Source organism: Gopherus evgoodei, chromosome 8 (genome assembly GCF_007399415.2).
Source record: "Gopherus evgoodei ecotype Sinaloan lineage chromosome 8, rGopEvg1_v1.p, whole genome shotgun sequence".
Classification (NCBI taxonomy): domain Eukaryota; kingdom Metazoa; phylum Chordata; order Testudines; family Testudinidae; genus Gopherus; species Gopherus evgoodei.
The window spans coordinates 57,515,055-57,536,738 of NC_044329.1; the positions used below are offsets into that span (position 1 = coordinate 57,515,055).

The 21,684-nt window shown below is 43.0% G+C and overlaps 1 protein-coding gene across 1 annotated transcript in view; it reads left to right on the plus strand.

The window, feature by feature from the left end:
- Nucleotides 1-8,009: 8,009 nt before the first annotated feature.
- The window catches only part of LAMC1 (laminin subunit gamma 1), a 140,950-nt gene continuing 127,275 nt past the window's right edge, over nucleotides 8,010-21,684 (plus strand). The window contains exon 1 of the mRNA XM_030572319.1: nucleotides 8,010-8,400. Coding sequence (XP_030428179.1) covers nucleotides 8,028-8,400 — 373 coding nt within the window. The 5' untranslated portion in view covers nucleotides 8,010-8,027. The remainder of the gene's footprint in view (nucleotides 8,401-21,684) is intronic.

A 21,684-nucleotide genomic window follows, 5' to 3' on the forward strand; every position in this document is an offset into this window, starting at 1 on the left:
ACCATATTCAAAAATGGAAGGAAAGGTGGAAGTCATTATTTTCTTGCTTCTGACCATTGACTTGAAACCTTTGCTTCCTGCTGCAGCGGCCATTGGTTTCTGGCCATGTGATGCCACAGTGCCTCACAAAGAGGCCTGTGCTTCCTCCACCCTCCCAGCTGGTCACCAAGAGGTGGGGGTCCAGCAACATGGAATAACTAAGATTCAACATTTATAAGTAAGTAATTTCTAACCAGTCAGCAGCAAGTCCATTGATGTTAAAACATCTGAGCTGATAAGATCACTGACTAGTCTTTTCAGACAAGTACCAGGTTCTGAAGCTGAATGAAAACACAAGAGTTGCAACAATCATCCTGCATAAGTATCAGTCTTTATTTTGTTTTCTCTTTCCAGTTTTCTGAGTAGAAGGATGCCTCTTCTTCTCATTCTTTGTGTTGTTGTTGTTGTTGTGTTTGTTTTAACTCTAGCAGATGGATGGTAGTCAGTGTATGTGTGGATAAAACCAAACTAATTTGTTTTAGAATGGTGGCTATAGAATAAATAAAATACCGGAAAAAAGCCTAGGTTAAACAACTTTGCTGTAAGACCACACATGCATATATGTAATGGTTTAGGAGTCGTATGTTTTATCTTAAGAAATTGTTATTTTGACTTACATTCAGAATTCAAATGAGAAATTTAAAAAGTTGCACAACAGAGCCTCAGTTACAAACTGACCAGTCAACCCCACATCTCATCAGGAACCAGAAGTACACAATCAGGCAGCAGCAGAGACAAAAGCAAATACAGTACAGTATAGTTACATATAAACTACTAAAAAAATGAAGGGAAAGCAGCACTTTTCTCCTGCATAGTAAAGTTTCAAAACTGTATTAAGTCAATATTCAGTTGTAAACTTTTGAAAGAACAACCATAATGTTCTCTTTGAGTTACAAACAACCTACGTTTCTGAGGTGTTTGTAACTCTGAGGTTCTACTATATCACCTTGGATCATATTACAATGTTTCATGTAACCTTATAATAGGGTGAGGGAAAAGATTGACTATTACCTCTCAATAATTTAGGGTTTATTTGATATGAGTTGATCAACCTGATATTAATTCATTTGATTCTATATAAACCCTTTATTTGATTTTATGCTTTTGCTTATTTAATTTAGCTAATAAAATATATCAAACTGGAAAACTGTGTAGTTCAGATGTTTGTTCCCCAGATGTCAGGGCTCCAGACCTGAGGAGTCCCAGGGTAAATAAGAGGAAACTCTGTGACCCATGCAATGGTGGTCCATAGAACCACCATATAGTCTTACCACAATTGGTGCCCAAACAGGAACACTGTTAGCTTGTGAAGAAAAGGTGCATTATATATTCATTTATTTTAACAAACAACATGCATTCTAGAACTTTGGTGGGCCTGGGGTGGATACCAGCTAGTCAACCTATACGTTGATGTGACAGCCCTCAGGGTATCCAGAACTTTAAGCCACCTCGTTACTCAGTGCCTCCAGCAAGAGGGAGTCTTTCTTGTGGTAGGTGGGTGGCAGCTTCCTGATACCACAATCTTTTCAGCCACTCAAGCACTCTCCTCTCTGCTATGCCAGCCCTAACTTCACCTTTCAGGTTAATCCCTGAGTCCCCTTTGAATCATTCCTCTGTGATATCCAGCCCCTGACACTGGCTACTCAAAGGAATTTCAGATCCTTTTCACCCAAAGGAGCAGTGTACTCCATTTTACCCGTTTTACATTAAATCACTGCTCCTGTAAACCACAGGGCAATTGTGAGCACTTAAATAAGCATACTTTTATTATTAAAAAAAATAGAGAAGTGAGAGAAAGTGATAGGAAACAAGTGGTTACAACACAAACAAAATCATAAAACAGGAATCTGGGTCTACATTTTTCAGTAATTATCCTTCCTATCTAATAAAGTAGGGTTTTCCCAAAAATTCAGTCTGTTGCAGAGCTAGTGAATGTCATGGTTTCATAAGAACCAGAATCCAAATGTTCATGACAGCCCCTTGTTCGTCAAGGGGTTTCCTCAGTGAATGGATACAGAGGGTCTTCCCTACATTCTGTTGTACTGAAACAGTCTTTTGTCTTTATTCCTAGCTAGGGCAATTTCCCACCTGCTATACTGGTCTGTTCACCTTCAAGTGGTTTTGACTGCTTGCAATTGTCTTTGATGGTTTTCCATTGACAGTTCTGCGATGCTGCAAGGATAAATGATAGAATCTTGCATTACTTCCCAGGTGACTAGGGAGGGGTGACAACTCCCTCTTGCTTGAATGGGCCCTCACCAAGACACATTACCCTGATTAATTTTTACTCCAAATCCATAAAGCATATGTTCTATACCCATTGTTCCTTAAATATTATCTGTACCTACATCTTGCAATGATTGAGTCTTGACAAGTTATGAGCTTTCTGTAGATATTTTACAGGTTACTCTTTATGGGTAAATATCCTGTAAGATGTTTGGTGTAGTGAGTTTGTTGGGTCTGAGGTAAGAGATGTTTGCAAAGAATAGGTCTCTGTCATCTGACAAGCAAATCTATTTTCTTTACACATTTGTAGCAGTCCTTGCTGCCATGCTTTTTCTTCACTGCCAAAAAGATGTGTGTCTTTACAGCGAGATAACTACTGTGCATTAGTTATCTTGCTTCAAAATTCTAGTAGAGGCAAGACAGCTGTAAAATCCTAGCAGAAAAAAAGTACTTGTAGTTTTTACCACAAGATAGCAAGGTGATGTCAACACTCTATCCTCACCCCCAAATCCATGATTTACTAGTTTATACTGTGGTAGAACTACAGTGTCTTGTCTCCACTAGGATTTTATAGTGGGATAGCTAATGTGTTTATTAACCTGTAGTAAAAATGCATCTTTTTTTAGCCATAAAGACACAGCCATAGCACTTTTGTTACATCTTGAGGCTGATATTCACAATTGTCACCTTTTTCCTACTGTTTGGTGGTGATAATGTACATTATGTTGCTCTCTGAACCCTGAGGATACTCAATGTTTCTTTTTATACCTGTCCTCTTTTTGGAGACTTGCAATACTAGCTAGACCCAGTTCCTGGACATGGATACCTTGTATCTTTCTCCTTTTGCACACCTGTGCAATGCCAGGCACAGTCTAGGCCCTCATTAACCATTCATGCTGTTACATCAAAATGCTGTATTCTCAATTCTCTCATTTTAAATTAACAACAAAATACAATTATTTTAAACTGAAATACGTGTGGTACTATGTTAAGGAAGCTGATGCTGTTGGACTACTAGCTGCATTAATATGGCATTGCACGAGGGATCTAGCATCTCACTCCACTGTAGACATAAGGCTCTTCGCTATGTCAGTTTTCTTCAATTGTCAATCAGCTCATATCTAATGGAGTGATGTTTCCTGTTTACTAAACAAATCTGTGGAGAAATACCCGTTTTCTACATAGCAGGAGAGCTGGGTTTACACAAGAGCAAACATAGGTTTGTCTGCATTCCTGAATCTGAAAAGTTGCAGGGAGATCCCATAGTGATAGCTGTCTCATTGTTAGTAGCAATAAATCAGAACCCAGTCTGTAGTCATGTCTGGCAGAGCTGATGCCTCCAAGCACTACGGAGATCTGGGTTCAGACAGGATAATGTCCAGGAGGATGAGTTTATTAGGAATTTTTTAAAAAAGGAGGGGAATACACCAATCTGATAGACAGACATATAATTCTGCCATTCTTTATGATCATTTAGAGTGCTTTCTTGACTTGTTCTATTTGACTTACCCTGTGGCTTTGAGTAAGTCCCTTATCTTTTATCTGCTTAAGTTTTGCCAATATGTAAAATGAGGATAATACTTATCTACCTCACAAAAGTAAGGTAAGGATTCATTATGCAGAAGCAGTAGTTACAGTTGCCAACTGGAGTTCCATTATAAGGCTGATTGTGATTCTCACTCCCAACCCCCATTAGTTAAAAAAAACCTCTTGTATGCTTTCAGATTTTTTAGGGTTAAGTCTCATTGGCAACTAGTAACTGACTTAAAAATCTTGACAAACTTTACGTTTCTTGATGTTAATAGCCTTTAAAATAATTCCTTACAATTTTTTACAAATTGCACTACTAGAGGGAGATATAGAAATGTTACACACCTAAACATACACAATTACAATCACAAGTAGATTTTTTTAGATTGGCTTTTGTAAGAGACAACTAGTACAATTTTAAATAAATTAATACTATTATTAAAAAAAGTATAAAACTTTGCTTCTTGTTTAATGAAGCCAATGGGTAAATACTGAAAATGACCCACATATTCCTGTTATTCCTTCTACTCTCCTAGTAACCTTAGCTGCTAAATTCTAATCTGAAACTTCAAGATGTTCTGGCCCAGAGGCTACCAGCTGAGTCATAGGGACACTAAAAAGAATGAGGAGTACTTCTGGCACCTTAGAGATTAACAAATTTTATTTGGGCATAAACTTTTGTGGGCTAAAACCCACTTCATCAGATGCATGCAGTGGAAAATACAGACTAACACACCTACCACTGTGAAATAGGGACACTAATAATCTGTGATTCAGCAGGATGTTGGAATGTAGATAATGAGAGTATTTTAAAGGGAAGCTACAGAGAACTTAAAGTAAACAGTCAATTTGGCTAAATTTTACAGTTAGTTTTATGTACCCAAGGGAAAAATGTATTCCATTCCCAGCATCTTCACTTCCTCCCTTATTTCCTTTCCCCCCAACGCTCCCCCCCCAAAAAAGACTAAAGTGCAAAGAATCTTAATGACAGGAAATACCTCAAATGCATTTTAAAGCAGCTAAAGCCTTCTAGCTTCTGGGGGCCTGAACTCACCCTGACTTATATTACTTATTAAAGTTGTATTAAATTCCCTCCTTACATGTTGCTTGAAACTCCACTTGCACCTCACTCAGTGAGAGGATTTCTCACTGCAGGAGTGGCTGTATTTTGCTGACTGGTATCAGAGTATTGGACAATCAAAATTTTATTTGTGAGGAGAGCAGAGGTTAGAAGGGGGAGCCAGGCTAAGAAATAGTGCTCTAATCTTGTCCAACAAATACTACTCAGAGCCAAATTCAGACCTAATGTAAGCAGGTGCAACTGCCCCAAAGTCAATGGAGTTGCACTAATTTCCCTGAGGTTTGATTTTGACCCTATATTCCCACAAAGTTCTTGAGGCTGCAGAATGAGGCAAGGGAAATACTGTAATATATTTAACAAATTATAGTGCAAACCATAGAAAAATATATAGAAAAAATGTATTTCTTGGGGCTCGAAAATTGTTGAATATTTAGAACCAAGGAAGAGACTGTCTGGAGGTGGTATGTTGTGCAGCTTTGGTCATCTGAGTTTTTCCTATGTGACTCCATTATGTGTCTTCCTGACTGCCCTTTTACATGTGACTTTAGCATTTGAGACCCTCCTTTGGAGAGACCAGCTTCTTTGATATTTTATTTAGGTACTGATACCTACTTGCAACTTGTACGCAGTGTCTGATTTACTTATTGACTTCCTTTTTAGTAACTTGCAACCTCCTCTAGATAGCTAGGTGGCTTGGTAGAATTCTCATTTTTGATTCATCTTAATGATTGTATAACTTAAAACAAATTTTTGTCAGAGAGAGACAAGGGGGGTGAAGTAATGACTTTTACTGACCAACTTCTGTGGGTGAGAGAGACAACCTTTTCAGCCTACACGGAGGTCTTCTGCAGGTCTAGGAAACTTAGTTTCAAAGCTAAATACACTCCATCCTGTATTTAGCTGTGAGTACGTTTCCCAGACATGAGGAAGACATATGTGTGGCTCAAAAGCAATCCACCTTCCCTTCTGCTTCCCCCCTATCTACAAGGTGCTTCCCCTCTTGTAGCTGGGGGAAGAGGTAGATGTAGTATATCTTGACTTTAGTACAGGTTTTGATACTGTCTCACGTGACCATGTCATAACCAATCTAGGGAAAAACAACCTAGATGGAGCTACTATAAGGTGGGTGCATAAGTGGTTGGAAAATAATTCCCAGAGAGTAGTTATCAGTGGTTCAGTCATGATGGAAGGACATAATGAATGAGGTCCCGCAGGGATCAGTTCTGGGTCCAGTTCTCTTCAATATCTTCATCAATGACTTAGATATGGCATAGAGAGTACACTTATAAAGTTTGCGAATGATACCAAGCTGGGAGGGGTTGCAAGTGCTTTGGAGGATAGGATTAAAATTCTAAATTATCTGAAGTAAATAGGATGAAACTTAATAAGGACAAATGCAAAGTACTCCACTTAGGAAGGAACAATCAGTTGCACACATACAAAATGGGAAATGACTGCCTAGGAAGGAGCACTGCGGAAAGGGATCTGGGGGTCATAGTGGATCACAACCTAAATATGAGTCAACAGTGTAATGCTGCTGCAAAAAAGCACATCCCAGAATGATGTTTATTAGTAGGAGTATTGGAAACAAGACACAAAAAGTAATTCTTCCACTCTACTCCACGCTGATTAGGCCTCAACTGGAGTATCGTCTAGTTCTGGGCACCACATTTCAGGAAAGATGTGGACAAATTGGAGAAGGTCCAGAGAAGAGAAAAAAAAAAATTAAAAGGGCTAGAAAACAAGACCTATGAGGGAAGATTGAAAAAATTTGGATTGTTTAGTCTGGAGAAGAGAAGACTGAGAGGGGACGTAACAGTTTTCAAGTACATAAAAGGTTGTTACACGGAGGTGGGAGAAAAAATGTTCTTCTTAACCTTTGAGGATAGGACAAGAAGCAACGGTCTTAAATTCCAGCAAGGGCAGTTTAGGTTGGACATTAGGAAAAATGTCCTGTCAGGGTGGTAAGCACTGGAATAAATTGTCTAGGAAGGTTATGGAATCTCCATCATTGGAGATTCTTAAGAACAGTTTGGACAAACACCTGTCAGAGATGGTCTGGATAATACTTAGTCCTACCATGAGTGTAGGAGACTGGACTAGATGACCTCTTGAGGTCCCTTCCAGTTCCGTGATTCTGTGTCTTTTTCACCAACAGAAGTTGGTCTGACAAAAGATTTAACCTCACTCCCCCCGCCCCCATCCTGCTGGGATAGACACAGCTACAACAACAAGGCATAGAATTTTTGTCCCAGTTATTCTAATTATGATCCTTAATTTCTAGTATTGTCTTGAATTGTGTGTGATCTGCCAGCCTGTTCCAGTGCCCGAGGAAGCGGTGAGCAGTCTGAGAGCACAGAGCGCGCTGCTAAGCAGGAGCAGAGGGCGGACTGTTAGTTGCAGAGCCCTGCACTGGAGGCTCTTCAACAGCATAGAGCCCCCCATGGAGCTGCAGCTAGCTCTGGGGAGGGGGATGCGCAGAGTGCGACCCCCCCTCCCACCTCAGACTCCGGGTTTGCTACAGCGAGAGGAATTCTCACCCAGCTGGACAGTTGGAATGTCACTTGATTTCCGTGGGCGGCACGCTACGGGCTAGAGGCGGCACCTGCAGCCGGGTCCCGAGTGGGGAGTGCAGCCCCCGCCCCGCGAATCCCTGTCACGCGGGGATCTATAGGCTGCAGCTCCCTGTCCCCCTAGAAACGCAGCCCTGGGGGTGCACCGCTCCCCAGCACGGCTCCTTTAAGTCCCCATGCGCTCGTCCCCCCTCCAAAGCATTCGGGGACGGGGGGGGGGGCGTCACCACGGAAACAGCCGAGCGCTCCGCAGACCACGGTCCCCGTGCCCCGGCCGGGAAGGGAGAGGGATGTGTCTCCCAGCGTGCACCGCGCGCGCAGCCCCCACCCCCTGGTGGCGCCTGCTCCTCCTCCGGCCGGGCCCGCTTCCCCTCTGCCTGCTCAGCCGCAGAGCAGCGGGAGCCGCCCGAGCGTTCACTGCTCCCGGGCTGCCTCTCCGCACGCAGCCAGCGCGCGCCTCCCAGCTCAACCGCCGCCGCGTCTCGCGCCCCCGTCCGCTCACGGCGCGAGCCGCTTGGGTGGCGGCTGCTGCTGCTCCGTCTCGCGCCGCGCGCGGGCGTCGCTGGTGCCGGCCGAGGATGCGTCGCCGGGCGCTGCCTTTGCTGTTGCTGCTGGAGCTGGCCGGGCGCTGCGTCGCCGCCATGGACGAATGCGCGGACGAGGCGAGCGGGCGGCCGCAGCGCTGCATGCCCGAGTTCGTGAACGCCGCCTTCAACGTGACCGTGGTGGCCACCAACACGTGCGGCTCGCCGGCCGAGGAGTACTGCGTGCAGACCGGCGTGACCGGGGTCACCAAGTCCTGCCACCTGTGCGACGCCGCCCAGCCCCACCTGCAGCACGGCGCTGCCTTCCTCACCGACTACAACCAGGCGGACACCACTTGGTGGCAGAGCCAGACCATGCTGGCCGGGGTGCAGTACCCCAGCGCCATCAACCTTACCCTGCACCTGGGTAAGTCAGCGGGACTCCTTGCTCCGCCTGTCCCCGCCCTAGGCCATTCCCCCTCCCGCAGAGGCGCGGAAGGGCTGTCCTGGAGAGACCGGTACCCTCCCCCCCTTCTCCCACTCAGGAACAGTGGGGACACGTGCATGCCTGCTCCCTCCACACACTTCACTTCTCTGCATTGCATTGCGGTGCCCCGGTCCTACAGGAGCACGGTCCCGCGTACCTCCCTGCCCTCTGCACCACTAGGGGCACGGCTACATGTATGCATTTCCAGACCCGGGTGGGGAAAAACCAGCTTTGCATGTAAGGCTTCCCGAAACAGCAAACTGAAGAGCAAAGATGGGGTTCGGATGAGAAGTGTGAGTGCTTGGAATTCAAGGATGAAAAGAGCAGGGCTAATTTCAGACCAAGCTTGTTAATTCTTTAATAGTTTGTGTGGCTTCTAAAACTTCAGTGACCCGCACTGTAAAAACATAAAAGAATCGTAACTTTATACGTATGCCCTCCCCAATCATTCCCTTCTGTCTGCATTGTATCGGGGTCCCTGTGCTGGATGATCTCTACCTCTCCCTTTGGAACCTGCACTAGCAAAGATCCATCTGTATGCGCTGCTGGTTTTGTCATCTCATGCACAACCGTCCTGTACCTAGTGCTTAAATCAACGGAGAAACCTTATTTTCCTTTCTTGTTCCTGCATCGCCAGAGAATTCACTATTCCTGCTCCCTTTCCACTAGTAGAGTTTCTCCTGCATACATGGCCCATCTCTACACTTAATTCCTAAAATAAGAAATCTAGTTCTTCCCTTCTGGCTGCCTGTCCTAAACACCGTCCCCTCTCTGCTTCCTGTACTAGAGTTGCATGATTTCTCCTTTTCCCAAACAAGGGCTCTACTTCCTTGTCTCTTCACAACCATCCATTTTAAACTAATAGACCTGCTGCAGCTTGTCAGAAACTTTGTCCCACTCCCATGCTCCTCTTTTCCTTTTTGCCTTCTAATAATGACCCTATCTGAATTTTCCTTGAGATAATGTAATGAGGGCCAGTTGCCCCTTAACTTTTGTGTTGAAACTTGGAGATCTCCATGGCAACTTATGCCCATTCCCATCCACTGAACGGATTAGTCATAGTAAAGAAAGAAAAAAATGTAAACCTGATGAAAACTGCACAATACACTTTTTGGGGAGAGGGGGGTAGAGGGGCAGGAAGGAGGAGAGGGATGGAACGGACCATGCATAATGTTGCAGTGTGTATGCCTGGCACTTTAAAGACTTTTCTATCACAGAGTTAACTTGTTGCTTTGTGGTATTCAAATTTAATTAAAGGCCACAAAGCTTAATCCTATTATACAGAAAACAAAGGTACATGTGTCTGCCCCAGCTGGTAATAAATTACTGAAAGTGACTTCTGCTATATACATGCAGGCTATCCTCCTTGGATTCTCCCTTTCTTTGATTTGTGTGTTTGAATGGGGTCATCTTTGCAAAGGTTTTGATTCAGTACTAGAAATACTTTTCACACTTCTGGGTTGCATTTTTTTAAAATGTAATTATATTTATGAAGTTTGGCAATGTATATATTCAAAATTAAAAGGTATATAAACAAATCATAAATGAAAACTGTAGGGAAGTGCTTAAAGATCAACAAAGTTAAAGGCTTGCTGTGTAGATTCAGATCTCATTGTGCTTGAAACAAACACTTAAACAGGATTTTGCAATAAATCTCAGCTCCTGCTATCTGCAGAGCAATAACTGTCTCGTTCTTAATGCACAAAGCAGGATAAACTTGTAGACATCAGAGTTGGAATTCAGAAAGGGAAAGGTTGACAAGAAAAACAAAGGAAATGGAATAAATACTTCCTGCAGTAAATGTGTTAGATTTTTCTCTGCTCATATGCTCACTGTTCTGTTACTCTAAAGTGGATGAGTTGCTGCTAAGGGTTCGGGGTTAAATTAAACAATTCCACTTTTTGGTCATGTTGAACAAACTTCTATACGGGAACAGTGCTGTCTGTTACTCTGGGAGATCTAGCACCATAAAATAAAAAAAACTACTCTTTGTCATGTGAAAAAGTAACAGAATGTGTAGTAAAGCTCATTTTAAAAGAATGAGATTCACTAACATGAGGTTACTTGTGTTTCAGTGGTGGCTGAAGTACATGTGATCTGAAAAGCTCTTTGGTGGCTAAAGTACTATATAACACCAAGTGTACTGAGGATGATATATAAATATTTTACTGAGGCAATGTTTCTTGTCAATTAAAAGGGGAGATTGGAAACTTAAGTCTAAGTGTTCAGCAACAGGATATCATAGTCACTTAAGTATTCTCAAAAAAATTAGCTTTGGAATAAAACTTCTTAAGCTTGGTTTCAACTTAGAAGCAAACTTTTGATCCTGTTGAAATTTCACCAAAATAGCTTAAACAGTTGAATCAATCTCAGTGTGGAGACAAGGGAAGTGTGTTTTTTGTTTTTGTTTAAGTATTAAATGGTTTAGATGTCTGCACTGGCAGAGTTACAGCGCCAGGAGTTAAAGTGCTGCTCAGAGAGAGTGTGAACACACAACAGTGGTTTCCCTTTAATGGTCAGCTGCCTGTGCAAAAGTGTGTGCACATTTTTGCAGTATTTGGAGTGGTGTGCTCCGGGCAGCTCTCTCACAGAGCACCTCTTTCTCTTCTGCAGCTAAGTGTTGTGGGAAGGCAGAGGGGCTTGCCTGGCATCCTGGGTCCTGTTCCAGTGCCTTGTGATGCACAGCTTCGCATCCCAGCAATCCCTGTGCTTTTGTCTGCATTTGGCGTTGTCTTTCAGTGGTTTGAGTACTGCGCACCCTGCTTCTTTGGACTGCAGGAATGGATCCCAAACTGTTAACCAGTATGCTGCTTGCTCTGACCAACACCTCACAAGTGGCAGTGGAGTTATTCCTTAAACTACAAAGGCAAAAGGAGTGTGGCATTGATCTTGCCCTGTGTACTAGCTATGACATGAGCTTGCTTGTGGCATAGTGGAATGCTGCTTTTTGGGCTCGGGGAACAAGCACTGAATGGTGGGATCACATTGTGATGCATGTCTGGAATGATGAGCAGTGGCTGCAGAACTTTCAGATGAGGAAAGCCACATTCATGGGACTGTGTGATGAGCTCGCCTGAGCCCTGCATCACAAGGACACAAGAATCAGAGCTGCCCTGCCGTTGGAGAACACATGGCGATTGTACTGTGGAAGCTCCAGACTGCTACTGATTGGTCGCTAACCAGTTCAGAGTGGGAAAGTCAACCATTGGACTCGTGTTGACGGAAGCGTGCAGTGCAATTAATTGCATCCTGCTCCGAAAGACTCTGACTCTGGGCAACATGCGTCACATTGTGGATGACTTTGAACAAATGGGCTTCCCTAACTGTGGAGGGGCGATAGATGGCATGCATATTCTAATTCTGGCACCAGACCACCTAGCCACTGAGTACATTAATTGGAAGGGGTATTTCTCAATGGTTCTCCAGGCGCTTGTGGATCACTCTGGGCGTTTCACAGACATAAACGCAGGCTGGCCCAGAAAGATGCATGATGCACACATCTTTCAGAACACTGGCCTGTTCAGGAAGCTGCAAGCAGGGACTTTCTTCCCGGACCAGAAGATCACCATTGGGGAAGTCGAAATGCCTGTTGTGATCCTGGGAGACCCCACCTACCCCTTAAAGCTGTGGCTTATGAAGCCATACACGGGGCAACTTGACAGCAGCAAGGAGTGGTTCAACAAAAGGCTGAGCAAGTACAGAATGACTGAGTGTGCTTTTGGCCGTTTAGAGGCAGTGCCAGCGGGACTTTATAGGGAGCTAGACGTGGCCAATGACAATGTTCCTATGCTTGTAGCTGCGTGTTGTATGCTCCATAATATTTATGATGGCAAGGGTGAAAGCTTCACTCAGGACTGGACCGCAGAGGCTCAGCACCTGGAGGCTGAGTTTGAACAGCCAGAGACCAGAGCTATTAGAGGGGCACAGCGCGGGGCCATAAGGGTCAGAGTTGCCTTGAAGCAGCAATTTGAAGCTGAAAGCCACTAATATTTGTTGCTATGCTCAGAAGTGCAATGCTTGTAATGCTAGGAGGCGATTGGTGCAGACGATGCAATATGAGGGTTTAACATAATTGTATGTTGTTTTGCTGGGCTTGTTTTGCTTTAAATAGAATAAAGATTGCTTTCAAACCAACATCATTATTTTATTAAAAAACAACCATCGGAGGGGAGAGTCAAACAAAAAAAACTCATCCGCAGTGAGAGGTATAGGGGAAGAGGAGGTCCCAGGAGGTGGGGTCCTGGGATGACGAAAAAATTTGCGTATGTCCAGGGATCATATCCAGTCTTCTCCTTTGAAGTACTATGCAGCAGGTACTGTACTTCAGCAGGGCCAAACTGCAGAGGGATAGGTATTGAGTGCAGTGGGTAATGGGAGTCCACAGTGCTGGACTATGAGGGGGAAGGAGTGGAATGTCGCAGGTATGGACTGGAGACAAGAGGTTGATAAGAGTATGTTGTTGGTGTCTGGGGGGAGCATGAGGAAGAGTTTTGTGACAGCAGCTGCATAGGAGGGCGGGTGCAGAGCTGCTTGGTTTGCAGAGCTAGTATTGCCTAGAAGAGCATGTCTGCTTGGCACTCCATAATATTTAGGAGCCACTCTGGGGTTTTATTCTGGTGTGCCGCATTCTCCTTTCGGTCCCTCTTTTTTTGCTGTCCCCGACACTCTTTCAATTCCTGTTTCTCAGCGGCGGAGTGCATCATAACATCGCGCAGAAAGTCCTCCTTAGTTCTTCTTGGCCACTTTCTAATTCTGCACAGCTGTTCAGCCACCGATAACAAAGAGAGGCTGGGCTCCCAAGGTCATCTCTGTGACGTTTAAATGCAACATTTTACAGAAGCAGTATGGTTTGCAATGCAGACGACATTGATTCAGTGATTTAAAACACAGCCAGTACTCGCACACCTGTCACTAACTGGCTGACCCCTGGCAAGCACCCATGAGCCACAAGACCCCCTAAATGGTGAGTAGCCACAGGGGAAGGGTAAATCAGTCTTCCTGGACTCTGCTGTACACTGGGCACATGGCTCTTGGGTAGAGCCAGCACTGTAGGGAGGCGGAGGGGGAGGGGGCTAATAATCATTCCTATCCCCACACTTTCCGCAGGATGTGATCATTGTGGAAGATATCTTGCTGCTGAGGGTGAGCAGGGAATCAAAGGAGGGTCTTCTCCAAGACTGCAGCTTCCGCCCTGGCCCCTGTGCAGCTCGTCTGTGTGCAACAACGGTTCTCCCCCGCCTGTGATGACACAATGATGCGGGAAAGTTACTGTTAATGAGGCAAGAAATAAAGCAGCTCTGCCGAAGAACCTGTGGCAGCGGATCGCCCACTATCTCCTCAAGAGTTTCCTGGAGATCTCTGAGGGAGATTCCCATAAACTGAGGGAGTTAATCAACAGTCTGTTCTGCTGCTCAGACTAGGCATGTGATGGGAGACAAGCCTGCTTTCTGCAACCTTCCTGCCCCCCACAATTCACTTCAGCGATTCCCAAAATCAAATCCACTTACCAGGGACCTCCTTTCCTGTTTGCACTTTGCCAACATGCAACAGCTGTGACTAGCTAGCCTCTGGGGTAGAAAAAAGCTCCTGGCTGCATGCATCTCTGACCTCCGAGCCATCCGCTGCCTCTGGGTCCCCCTCCACATTCTCGACCAAGATTTCTTCCTCCTGGCTTGGTCCACTCTCGACTGACATGTGAGCCGCCGAAGTATCCACAGTGGTCTTCACAGTGGCAGCGGGGTCGCCACCAAGTATTGCATCCAGCTCTTCATAATACCGGCAGCTCGTGGGCACAGCACTGGAGTGGCGGTTTGCTTCCTGCGTTTCGTGGTAGGTGTTCTGCAGCTCCTTCACTTTGACTCTGCACTGCAATGTGTCCTGGTCATGGCCCCTTTCTGTCCTGCATCGTGAAATCTGTCCATAGGCATCATAATTCCTACGTCTGGAGAGCAGCTGGAAAAGGACAGCCTCTTCTCCCCAAATGCTGATGAAGTCCAGCAACTCAGCATTGCTCCAAGCAGGGGATCGCCTGGTGCATGGAGCATTCATGGCCACCTAAAGATGCACTGAGACCACTGCATGCATCACTGAGGAAACAGGAAGGGGACTTTAAAAATTCCAAAGGAATTTGTGAGGGGGGATGATTGTTGGTTGCCTGAGGGCAGAGCAGTAGAATTAAAACTGATGACCAGCATAGTAAGAAAAGGCATTGTGGGACACCTCCCAGAGGCCTGTCACAGCACTGTAATTGACCATGGTGTCTACACTGGCGCTGTAGCCCTAGCACAGAAAGCTGTACGCCTCTCGTCGGGGTGGGTGTTTTTTTTAAAGCGCTGCAACTGCGCAGTTTCGCACTAAGTGTCTTGGTAGTGTGTACATCTTGGGAGTTACAGCACAGAAAGCTGCTTTACTGTGCAGAAACTTGCCAGTGTAGACAAGGCCTTAGTTAAAAATCTTCTGATTTAACATATAGGACTAAATAAGGGTAAATGTCTAGGTTGAACTAGGAACTTCTCTCAGATAAGTTAGTCATTTTATGCTTTAGCATTCTTTGTGTGATTTCAAAATAGAAGGACCAAGATACCTTTTTAAAAAATTCTCATGTCCCCAAATTAATAAATACTTTGTTTTAAAGATCATACATTCAAGGACATGCAGATTATAGTTCACTATAGTGTGTCCTGTACTAATGGTCCCCTGTGAACAGCATTGACCTGTTGCAGTGGCCATTAAAATGTCAGTATCTTCAAGTGTTCCTTCATATGAATTGCACTTTTGTGCAGGCACCTACTACAAAGGCCAGAAAAAGCAATCTCATAGTATTGCGGTTAGTAATGGATTTTATTGTGCAGGATGACTCAATTCAAGTACAGTTAATAAAGAGAAGGAAGATCTTGAAGTTAAGATTTCATGTAGTCATTTTTATCTTTATTTTTATACATTTATTTAGAGTTTTTATTCAGGACATTTGTTATAGGAAGAAAGAAATCCTCTTCCTGCAACAATAACTTTGTTTTCTCAACTTTTCTGTTTTGGACAAATGTATTATTAATGAGCCCCATATAAAGTCAGGATTGGATTTCATAGGCATTTCATGCTACTCATTACCATTATCATGTGAATAGCTACATACATAAGCTGCTTGCAGTGTTTTTGTAACTGTGTTGGAGACAAGATGGGTGAGGTGATATCTTTTATTTGACCAACCTCTCTTTGTGAGAGAGACAAGATTTTTAGATTACACGGAGCTCTTCTTCATTCAGATCGTATAAATCTTTCAGGTTTAGGAAACATACTTAGAATGTCCCCCTAAATACAAAGTGGAACAGATTGTTTAGCACAAGTAGTTAACACACATTTCAAGGGACCATTCAATACAGATGCTTTAATACAAAATATTACATATGCCCACATGTACATTTCAAAAGGAATTAATTATTTTGGGGAAGTTGTATGGCCAGTTTTACACAGGAGCTCAGGCTATGATCACAATGGTCTGTTCTGGCCTTGGAACCTATGAATCTGCAGTACATCCAAGACTTTTTTTTAAGTGCATTTTCTCTATAAAAAGTTAGAGGAGTAGTATTAGTATTGCAGCATAGTTATTGTTGAGATGGAACATTAATTTCAAGTTTCTGTTTGCAGGTTCTTGTGCGTTTTTTTTTTTTTTTAGTACTCTTGCTTGTTTTTAGGTTAGAATTGAACTTAAATAATGTGGCTGAGTTTGAGCTATTTGGAATGTGCTTTTTTTTGCTTTGCTAGTTTCTTTTTTTTTTCCAGGCAGTTTCTTTGTACTGTGAAATTTTGAAGAATAGTAACCTTGCTGTAGACGGAATCTTCCATGTGTACTCACATAGTGGTAGAAATTTTGTTTAGAAATAGCAAAATTGTAAGTGTCAAACTATGTGTGATGCTATACTGTTTTGTAGTGACTTTCTGTAAGAAATGCAGTTCACTGGCTTGTACTAAAAGTGTAAACTGGGTAAGATGGTTTTTAGCCTTGAATGCTCTGGACTCCTCTCTGCACCTTCACCAGTCATCCTTGCATGAATTCCACACACTGTCTTTGCATGAATGAGTGACTGCATGTTCCGTTCAGATTTCATATGCTCTGAGGCTGTTGCTCCCCCCCGCCCCCAGTGCATTGCAGCCTATTAAGCATTTAATAATGAAACAGTAGGGGAGAGAGGGCAACAGGTATGATAGCCATTTGTACATTTGAACATAGTGGACTTTGGGATGCAAACCTCAGTATGAAGCATCTTTTTATTTTTCAGTGGCTAGTTTATAAATTCAAAAAGTGTATATTTGATACTACAATCACAGTAATTAAATGCATTGGTAGTCAGGTTAAGAGAGAGCCACTTTTCAGGCACAACTAACCCATTCAAGACAAGTGCAAATTAACCATTTTGTTTTCCACCATGCAAGCTGCTGACCTGTTGTGAAGAATCCTAAGTGTATTTGTAAGTCAAAGATCTAGAGTCCTCTCTTGAAGCTATGGCTGTGACAACACTTTCATAGATTCCAGGGCCAGAAGAACCAGAGCAATCATTTAGTCAAACCTATTGTACAGCACGGGCCATAGAACTCCCCCAAAATAATTCCTAGAGCAGATCTTTTAGAAAAACATCTAATCCTGATGTAAAAATTGCCACTGATGGTGAATCCACCATGACCCTTGGTAAATTGTGCAGTGGTTAATTACTCACTTTTTTTAAATTATGCCTTATTTTTAGTTGGAATGTATCTAGCTTCAACTTCCATCCATTGGATCATGTTATACCTTTCCATGCTAGAGTGAAGAGCCCATTATTAAATATTTGTTCCCCATGTAGCTGCTGATAAACTGTAATCAAGTCACCCCTTAACCTTCTCTTTGTTAAGTTAAATAGATCAGGCTCTTTGAGTCTGTCACTATAAGGCCTATTTTCCTCATACTTTAATCATTCTTGTGGCTCTTCTCTTAATCCTCTTCAGTTTATCAACATCGTTTTTTTAATTCTGGGCACCAGAACTGGGCACAGTATTCCAGCAGCAGTTGCATGAGTGGAAGGTAAAAAAACCTCTCTACTCCTATTTGAGATTTCCCTCTTTATGCATCCCAGGATTGCATTAGCTCTTTTGGCTACAGTGTCATGCCAGGAGCTCATATTTGGCTTATTATCCATGACATCCCCCTATCTTTTTTTCAGAATCATGGTTTACCAGGATAGAGTCCCCCATTATGTAAGTATAGCCTGATAGCCTCTATGGATTCTTTGTTCGTAGATGTATACATTTAGCTATATTAAAAGGGCCTCATTCTCCCTGATAGAACTAAACTTGTTATCTCTAGCCTGCTTCTTGCTTGCATATATATACCTGTCCCTGGAAATTTCCACCACATGCATCTGATGAAGTGGGTATTCACCCATGAAAGCTCATCCTCCAAAATGTCTGTTAGTCTATAAGGTGCCACAGGACTCTTTGCTGCTTTTACAGATCCAGACTAACATGGCTACCCTCTGATACTAGTTTACTAAGTGATCCAGATTGCTCTGAATCAGTAACTCGTCCTCCTTGTTGTTTACTACTTACCCAGTTTTATGTGATCTGCAAAATTTATTCATGATGATGTTATAACAATTATATTAGACCAGTAAAAACCAGCAGGATCTTATTAAAGGGGACAAGACAAAGATGCCACATTTATTGTAACAGTTTGATTTATGACTAATAACTAATATCTTAATTCTTATACACACACACACACACATTATACCTAATACCTATACACACACACACACTCACATTCACATTCACATTATACCTAATACCTGTACACACATTCTCTCTCACACACACACACACACATTCACACACACACGCACATTCATCAGGTGTTCTGCAGCTGCTGCATAGTTACCAGTCCTGAAGACAGCTTAAGTTCATGGCTTGATTTTGTAGCTTGGGTTCGTAGCTTGTGGCGGCTAACTGGCCAGGAAAGCCGGGCACAAGGCCGAGCTGGATCTCTGTTGGGCAGGCACCGATGTTCTTCCATGTTGGCAGCAGAATGTTGCCCAGAGTCTCTCATCTCACCCTTCTTTTTTATAGGCTTTTAGTTTGGATTCAAAGTCTATAGGTCTTGCTGTGTCACGCTGCCTCTGGGTTTAGACTGATCACCCATCAATTGCAGGCGTGACTTTCAGCCTTGGACCTGGCTTTGATCTTCCTTCTGTTGTTCTGTTGTCCTTTTCTTTTTAGGGTGGATGCTTCTTACTTTGTTTAGGGCTGTTGTCTAGCTCTTCAGCCGTTGGTATTTGAACTTTATCTCATCAGGACAGGCTGGGGCTGGAGGTTGATTCCGTCATTCATACATACCTCATTCACACATCTAAACGAATAAGATTACAGCAGGGTTTGCAAAAATGAAGGTTGGAGGAAGCTTTTACAAAATGGAGTGAGTGTTTTAAAATGGGGTTTGAATTACAATATGGAACAGAAGTTACAGTGTAGGCAAGTGTAGCGAATGGTGAACAGAAGTTACATTAATAAAGTGAACAATTAAAAACAATTTCATTTATCAGTTCTACAATGACTTTGTTTTCTTCCAGGTCATTGATAAAAATGTTAAATACCATAGGGCTAAGCACTGATCCCTGCAGGATCCCACTAGAAACACCAACACCAACTTGATGATGATTCCCCATTTATAATTACATTTTGAGACCTATCAATTAGCCAGTTTTTAATCCAGTTAAGGTGTGCCATGTTAATTTTATATTTTTCAAAATGTCATGTGGTACCAAGTCAAGCAGAAGTCTTAAGTCTGTTACGCCAACACTGTTATCTTTATCAACCAAACTTGTAATCGCATTAAAAAAGAAAAGGTAACAAGTTAGTTAGGATCTATTTCCATAAATCCATGTTGATTTGCATTATTTATCTTGGTCTCCTTTTAATTCTTTATTAATCGAGTCTCATATTGGTCACTCTCATTGTTATCTTGCCTGGGATAGAGGTCAGGCTGAGGGGCATATAATTATTCAGGTCATCCAGTGTACCCTTTTTAAAAATTGGACCAACCATAGCTTCCATTTTTCTGGAATTTCCCCAGTGCTCCAGGACTCTTTGAAAATCGACATTAATGGTCCAGGAAGCTCCTCAGCCATCTGTTTTAAAACTCTTGGATGCAAGTTATCTGGGCCTGCTGTTAGACATTTTTAAAACGTTAGTAGTTTCTGTTTAACATCCTCTAGAATTACTAGTGGAAAGGAAGGAGTGTTATTGCCATATGATGAGACTGTATCATCTATTTTTTTTTCAAATATAGAACAGAAATATTTATTGAATGCTTCTGTCTGTACCACATTATTGTTGATGATTCTACTATTTCCATCTACTAATGAACCAATATCATTGTTAGGATTCTTTTTTATCCTAATATATTTTAAAAACTCCTCTGTATTGTCCTCAACTGTGCTGGCCATAGACTACTTGTGTCCTTCTGCAGCCATTATTAATTTTCTACTATTTCTAACTTCTGATTTAAATTCATCCTCTTTCTTCCATTTGTTATGTATTATTTTTTATAGATTCCTTCACTTCCCTCTTAACTCAGGTCATATTTTTTTAACCAGTGTAGCCTTCTTTCTCAATTGTAGGATTGACTTTTTGGGCATCCAGTAAGCCAAGATGTTCTTAAATGATTCCCAATTATCATTCACATTTATCTTTTTAAATTCTTTCTCCTAGCCGATCTGGCTCATAATTGTTTTTAGTTCTGTGAAATTGGCCCTCTTAAAACACCTCGTATATAGATTACTCATCTGGACTTTATTTCTGCTCGCACATTATAAGGGATCATGACTTGATCACGTTTATACCTCAACTACCATTAATTTTCAATTTAAAGAGGGGTTGGGGATTAGAAAGTGATGGTATGTGGCTGCTTTTTCCTTTTTTTTTTAAGTGGTAGCAATGAAAAGTTTGGGTATAATGTACCCTCCTATTTGTGGTTCTCCCCCAGTTGAAACCTTCGGCTGCATTCCTGATTTCTCACCCATGTTAATTTTTATTTAATTGCTGTTAGTATTGCCATTGAGCCCGTTTATATGCACACGTCAGACATAATTACTGCCTTAAAGAGTTTGTTCATTGAGGTAGCAGGAAAAGAAATTGAGTGCTGAGGTTTAATATTTAAGCAAAAGTCAGGTCATGCAGCAACCGAGCCCTTCTGTGTTATCTCAGTACTGTGAGAGAGCCCCACGTTCACATACTTTTTTAAAGGAAACTTCTCACAAAGGGTATGGCTACACTTGAAATTTGGCAGCGCTTTGAAGTGTGTGTGTGGTCGGAGCGCCAGCGCTGGGAGAGAGCTCTCCCAGCGCTGCACGTAAACCACATCCCTTACGGGTGTAGCTTGCAGCGCTGGGAGCCGCGCTCCCAGCGCTGCGGCACTGATTACACTGAGGCTTTACAGCGCTGTATCTTGCAGCGCTCGGGGGTGTTTTTTCACACCCCTGAGCACGAAAGTTGCAGCGCTGTAAAGTGCCAGTGTAGCCAAGCCCTGAGCGTATATCTACACTGCAAAGTTGTCAACAAAACTTTCGTCTTTCACAGGTACTTAAAAAAGCCCCCGCTACTCCCACCCCTAGAAAGACAAAAGTTTTGCTGATGCAAGTGGCAGTGTGAACGTGGCTTTTTTGGCAGGAGCGCTTGCCTACTGACAAAGCTAACGCCGCTCGTGGGACTGGAAGTATTTCATTGGCAAAAGTGATGACAAAGTACCGACAAAGAGCGTTTACACATGCTCACTTTTAGCGACAAGGCTGTGTCGATACAGCCTTGTCGCTAAAAGCTGCATGGTGTAGACAAGCCCTGTGTCTCTCTTCCTGTGCTCTCATTCCTTCCCCCCCCAGTCTTCTGTCCTCTTTTCTTCTTTTTCCCTTAATTTCCCCTCTCCTGGACCTGCTCCAGTTACCCAGCTTCCCATTAACTTTCCCACAGTGATCCCTGTTTCTCTCCTCCCAAAGGATTCTTGCTGTTACTGTCATTTCACTTTGTTCATGCACTCCTACTCTTTCCATCTGCCACAGAACCTTTTGATCCCAGCGTTTCGAACCTTCTGCTAATACGGAGGCAGCGTTCACAGCGCACTGGTTGGTGTTCAAAGCAGTAGAGTCCCTGTCTACATTACAAGTTCAGCCCGCTTTTTATAAGCGTCTTGTGACACCCTTGCCT